This window comes from Pyrus communis, chromosome 5, assembly GCF_963583255.1.
Source record: "Pyrus communis chromosome 5, drPyrComm1.1, whole genome shotgun sequence".
Classification (NCBI taxonomy): domain Eukaryota; kingdom Viridiplantae; phylum Streptophyta; class Magnoliopsida; order Rosales; family Rosaceae; genus Pyrus; species Pyrus communis.
Window position 1 is genome coordinate 7,354,051 of NC_084807.1, and position 6,293 is coordinate 7,360,343.

Here is a 6,293-nt window from a genome sequence, read left to right on the forward strand (position 1 = left end):
AGCATACGAAAATTACTACGCAATTCGAATCTTGATTTGTGCTTTGCCATATCCCAGGGACGGAGTATGTTAGAGATATGGGTATTTGGTGACGTCACGTGTCGATTCTAGACGTATCTTATAACTTCTTCATCTTCATCAACAACAAAAGGGAAAGAATTTTCATTGGAAATCAGAAGAGCGATGATAATTTGGACTCCGTTTACTTACCACATACACAAGTGAATCGGAGTTTTCATGCTCATCGCAACCAAAATTCACAACGGGAAAGGTGGAACGAATGCTAGGTTAGAATCCAATACTGGTCAGCCAATGTAGTCCAAATAACTAATCTTATCTCACATTCTTTAGTTATGACATTCGTAACAAGCACCTAGCATTGCTGCAACTTATCAGAGCAATTTTTGTGAACTTTCTTTAAAACAATTAGCGTCCAAATTACTAACTTAGGCAATCAAAAGGTTAATGATCCGTAAAATAGATATATCATCAATTCAAGAGCATTATAACTCAATTCTAACATCTTAATATAACTTTATAACATTTATAACAAACAGAAGAACACAGCATAGAGAAAAAATATTGAGCGAAAAATAAAATAGCAGGAACCTATAAAGATCTTAAATCACAACTCAACTGCATGTGCAGAACTATAATTTTGCCCCATAAGACGGATAAAACAGAGAGGGCCTTACTGCTGAGCACACTGCACCCGTGGCATTGACTCTTCATCATCTTCATCATCTTCATCATATGCCTCCCGATACTGCTGTCTTGGTTTACGCCTCATCTCATCCTCAATGTTGACATCATGCAAGGTGGTTTCCTCACACTTATCCAGCTCCATGTCAGTCAACTTCTTGCTATGCCTGGGGTCTAGTACTGTCTGCAACTTTTGGGATTGATGAGGAGGAAGAATCCCAGAGTCTGGAAACTCTACATTGAAGTGGATGTAAAGCTTGCCCTTTATGAATGGCCTCTGGTGATGAGGCATGCCCTCATCATTGATTGCTTTTGATTGACCTGCATTGGAATAAAAGTTAGATGATCCGTAATGGACAAATTTGAAGCAATGAATATCGAAGCAATGAAAATTACCAGGCTTGATGACTTCTCCGGGATTTGATTTGACAAGTAGCTGCCTACCATCAAGATGGGTCAATGCAAACTGGAATCCACAAAGAGCCTCAGTTAAATTGAGAGTGCGCTCTACGTAAAGATCATCAAACTTTCGCTTGAACTTGGCGTGCTCCTTGAGTTGCAATACAAAAACAATGTCTCCAGTAATTGTATCAGGCTGCAAACAATAAGCAACAATTAATACACAAAAATTTCATTAAAGACAAAACTTTCAAAGGCACATTGGAAATATATGGCAGGAAATTAAAATGGTCAAAGACATAATGCTGCCCTTTCAAAAGACGAGGCTTTCATAAGAACAATGAAAGTTAATGACAACATATTAGACTGGTCAAAGACATAATGCTGCCACCTCTTGAAATAGGAAAGAGATCCTCTCCGGATCTCTTCCACCAAGGCCACCGGATCAAGTGGTCCGGGCCGTTGAAATTTCATCGAATGGCCAAAAATTATTATAGCTTTTAAGGGAAATAGGTGGGCCGTTGGATGAAATTTCAAAGGCCCGGATCACTTGATCCGGTGGCCTTGGTGGAAGAGATCTGGAGAAGATCTCTTTCCCTTGCAATAATGATGAAAACCTAACTTACAGCTTCATCAGCCTGTCCCTCGAACAAAATTTTCTGACCGTGCTCCATCCCTTTCTCCACGTGCACATCCATCACCTTCTTTTCTTGAGTAATCTTCTTACCTTTGCATGGTGGGCATTTATCTCTCTCACTGATGACTTCACCTGTAACAATGACAGATGTTTATAATAAGACGAAACCCATTATGCTGAAGTGAGATATGCGAAGCATGCTTTTTAGTTTTAGTACCGGAGCCTTGGCATTCAGGGCAGATATGTTGCATCTGTTGAATCATGCCCAATCCAATTGACCGTGTTGTAATCTTTATTCCAGTACCATGGCATCCATAACATCTCCCTGAGTTTCCGCTCTTCGAGCCTTTCCTGGAAACCAAGGGAAGCAGTTTAACTACCCTAGTCATCCCAAAATCCTACACAGAGAACTATTTTATCCCCAGTACTAGCAGTATCTGTTGTTATTGATAAAGGAAAGGCAACTTCGCATATCTAACCGCGAGACATAGCCAAAGTACCTTACTTATCCTATAAAATGTTGGCAACTACTGTCCAGTGAAATGCCACATTTTTTTCGTTTAACCACTGGTTCTGTCTATGCTAGCATCCTGTGTGCAATTGGGAACAGAGATTGCACAAGATGTAACAAAATGTGAGACCGTCATATTCTTTAAATATAAGAACAGCTGGAAGTTGAGAACTTAACAACCAAATCTCCCCTCCCCCACCGAAAGGAAAGGAAAAAAATGAAAGAAAATTGCTTCTTGTGGGTAGGAATCAGTTTGAAGCAAAAAAGATAGTAAAGAACACCACGCGATTTTGGTTAAGCCACTGCCTCAAACTAAAAACAGAAAAAACGAGTGACAAATAGAGGCATACCCTTTACATTTTGTACACAAAATATTCCGAGAAAGAGAGAGTTTTTTTGTTGTGCCATTATACAAGTCCTCCAAAGAAACCTTTAAGGTATGCACCACATCTTCACCTTGCTTCTGCCTTCTTACATGTGAACGATAGCCTGCAAGATCAGATCATCCAGAAGGCAGTAATCAGCACAGAACATTTCAACAATAAAATAACAAAAAACCAAATGTAAAAGGTCAATGAGCAGAAATCAGCGGCTAGCACTCACGGGGATTGAGAAACGTTTCAAATAAATCAAATGGATTATGCGAGGTACTACCACTTCCCGCTCCCTCCTTAAGACCATCTTCACCGTATTCGTCATAGATTTCTCTCTTTTCTGGATCACTGAGAACTTCATAAGCTTGACCTAATTCCTTGAACTGGTTCACAACCCAGCAGACTAAGGTAAAATTGAAGAGAAATAATTACAGTAAAAGGAATATCACAAGTTCAAGAGCCATGTCAATGGCATAAAAAGCAAAGCCAGTAATTATATAGAAAATATTGCTTACATATGTGATCACTTGAATGTAACATTATTAAAATCATACACTGCAAAACTAATGGAACAGAAGACTGAGAGTGCATAAGTTCATAATCAGAGCAACTCTACTGACATAATAAGTTTTTAAAGCTTTGATCTCAACAAACACATCAAAAACTTTTAGATATGATAATGAGTCAAAAGAAATCGTTCAAAAATTTATCGCAACAATGTGTCCATCCCAGACACTAGTAAACAATTTTCAAGGAGGGTGGCTAATGATTGCTCATTAAAAAGAAGGTAATGGAGCACCGTTTTCCAAAAAAAAGGCTTTGAGTAAATGTCGTCTAATTTTTTAAGGCTTTCGCTATATCACATCCATTTACAAACATTTCAAAATGTCAAGCCTTGTGTACCTGACACAAATCCCATGAAAGTGGTCAAGGGCATAATTTAGTACCACAGAACGGACACTTAATAGGGCACTTTTAGTTCCACAAACAGTATCCAATAATGCCTCCGCATGGAAATATGTCACATGTACATGTTGCATAAAATAAAGAAAGAAGAAGTGTTTTGACCCACCTTCTCAGGATCTCCACCTTTGTCTGGATGATTCTTGATAGCAGCCTTCTTATATGCCTTCTTGAGCTCGTCTGCACTTGCACTTTTAGGCACACCAAGAACCCCATAATATTTGGTGTTATCACTCTTCCTTGCAGCATGGCCAAAGCCGCCAAACATGATTGAAGCACTTAAATACTGCAGCTACAGCAGTAGGAGAAAATTTGAGAATTAAAACTCCACAAAATATACAAGTATCAACTCAAAATTGGGAATTATAGTATGTACAGGAATTCAGAATAAGTAGCTGAAAATGGTACCAACTAGATGGAACAAATCAAAGAATATAGATAGCCAGACATGCATACTATTAGAGATGTGCATAGAAACGCCAGATGTATATGGGATGAGAAAAAAAGTAACTCCAAAACATAAATACATGCACGGAGAAGCTTGTACTGAAACACAAGTAAAAAGTAAATGCTGATTGCAGGTCCACAACTCAGCCAGAATACAGGCAAGTCCATTTCCCAGTCAAAAACAAATTTACACTCACCCCTACCTCCCAACGGTCACCGTACTAAATTTTGGAGCTTCAGTCACCAATATCATAATTCATAAAGCTCAGTCACTTGCACAATCTCAAAGTTTGCTTTTACTAAATCAAATAATAAAGCAGTTCAAAAACACTTGAATGTGCATCCAGCTCCATGATGGAAAAAATTTAAACACCACCTTGTTGCATCCCTTTTTTATGTCCTGTATTTCCACTTGAAGTTTCTAGCAAAAACTCTTGACCCACTACCCATTTAGTGAATCTGCTACTGAATATACAAGGTTTATTATTTTGCCTAAAAAGCAGTTTCGATATTTTTATTACGTATCTATAAAACAATACTAGAAATTAGAAGATAACTCTCTACAGCCCAATGAACAAGTACACCCTCAAGAATTAATATCAAGCACCAGGAGGCTTCATACAAGTGTTATTGTTTAAACCTCGCTTATGAAATAAACTGTCCTTGACTAAAGTATTGAGGTGTGCGAGACAATGGTGATTTGGTCAAGTTATAGACGCTAGTCACACTACATATAAGCTATAGCTCAATACTTGATTAAGTTCACCCTTAACCAATTATTTTCAAAATCTAACCTATAAATAACAACTTGATTGTTCTCCCAATTACCTGATAAAAACACATCTTCGACATACTTTCGAAGCTGTGAGTTATTAAATTCCACTGTAAACCACTCCGATGAACTCTTTTTGCACCAAATTAACTAACTAGATTAACATCATAACTTCACCAAAATCCACCTATAAAAATGCAGCCCAGAAGGACCCAATAATAAATTGATAATCAAGAACCCGATAACCGATTATCCTCAAGCAACAGAAAAAGCATAAATCCTATACCAAATTAGAGTTCTACACAACCGTAATTGGACTTTGAATAATCTTAAATATATATATATATATATATATATATCAAAACTTTAATAACTCTCATATGCAATTGATCATCTTGCATAAAATTTTAAATATAAATTAAATTAAATTACCACAAAATTAAAATACCAACTACATGTGAATCTACTAAGTCAAATTCAGTAAAAAAAAAAAGTGAAAAAAATTAACTTCAGCAACTCAGATCAAGGAGCAATGAGAAAATCTATAAAATTTACAGAAAATTGAGAGAGGGAGAGAGATACCTTCAGCTAGGTTTAGATTTTAGAGAGAGAAAGTTTCAGTCTTTGAGGAGCAAAGAGAGAAGAGAGAGCAGGGTTCCCTCTTCACAAAGGATTAATACTATCGTTGACGACTATAAGCGTGGGGGAGGGGAAATTACTATTTCCACACTTGGATGTTTCTTGCTAGTAGCCAAAATGTGGCTGGAAATAGCATTTCCATCGAGAAAGGGAAAGGGCGCCGGGAAGTAGTTTAAGAGCAGCTCCAGCGGAGCCTTTTGCCCGATGGACCGGCGACTTTGAAGACCCAATAGCCCAGCAACCTTCTCCAGCCCAGAGGGCGATTGGGCGCTGGGGTGGGGGCCGAGTGAGAGGCACTTGGCCGGCTCAAATTGGTGTTCCAAGAGCCCGAGACTGATGTCAGCCACGTTTTAAAATTAATAAAAAATTAAAAAAATTAATAAAAAAGTAAAAATTAAAAAAATGTAAAACATTAATAAAAAAATCTGAAAATTAAATTTTTTTTAAAAAAATTGATTTAATTTTTCTATAAATATGTTATCATTATCTTCTAACTTACACCATAATTTTATATTTTCTCAGATACTTTGGGTTGTAATTCTTATTTAATGACACATGGCACAATGAGACCGATTAAAAATCCTATCCGAAATTAAAAATAAAATTATTTTTTATTTTTTATAAAATAAAAAATATTAATATTTTATTGCCTATTGCCATGGTTATTCAGTTTAGAGATGGAGATTCAAAAGGTAATTACTATTCATTAAAGACAGTTACTGTTTATTGAAGAGGATTGAATAGGAAGTTGCCCTAAGGGGCCTTCCTCACGTTGGAGTTGCTCTAAAGTTACTTGCAGGTCATGTGGTTGCTTTTCTGGTAGCAGATTGGCCCATGCGACAATGAGTT

General features: G+C 37.1%; 1 protein-coding gene across 2 annotated transcripts; it reads right to left on the bottom strand.

Annotated features, from left to right (window-relative positions):
* Positions 1 to 460: 460 nt before the first annotated feature.
* On the bottom strand, positions 461 to 5,598 carry LOC137733889 (chaperone protein dnaJ A6-like). Of its 2 annotated transcripts, none has more exons than XM_068473096.1 (8): positions 5,388 to 5,598; positions 3,696 to 3,872; positions 2,853 to 3,006; positions 2,600 to 2,738; positions 1,956 to 2,089; positions 1,728 to 1,870; positions 1,099 to 1,297; positions 461 to 1,023 (listed from the first exon to the last, which is right to left on the bottom strand). In XM_068473096.1, the coding sequence occupies exons 2-8, from the start codon at positions 3,852 to 3,854 to the stop codon at positions 692 to 694; spliced, it is 1,260 nt and encodes a 419-aa protein (XP_068329197.1). In that variant the 5' UTR covers positions 3,855 to 3,872; positions 5,388 to 5,598; the 3' UTR covers positions 461 to 691. The 2 variants fall into 2 exon arrangements, with proteins under 2 accessions (XP_068329197.1, XP_068329196.1); XM_068473095.1 differs by having other exon boundaries at positions 3,696 to 3,878; positions 5,388 to 5,596.
* Positions 5,599 to 6,293: the final 695 nt, after the last annotated feature.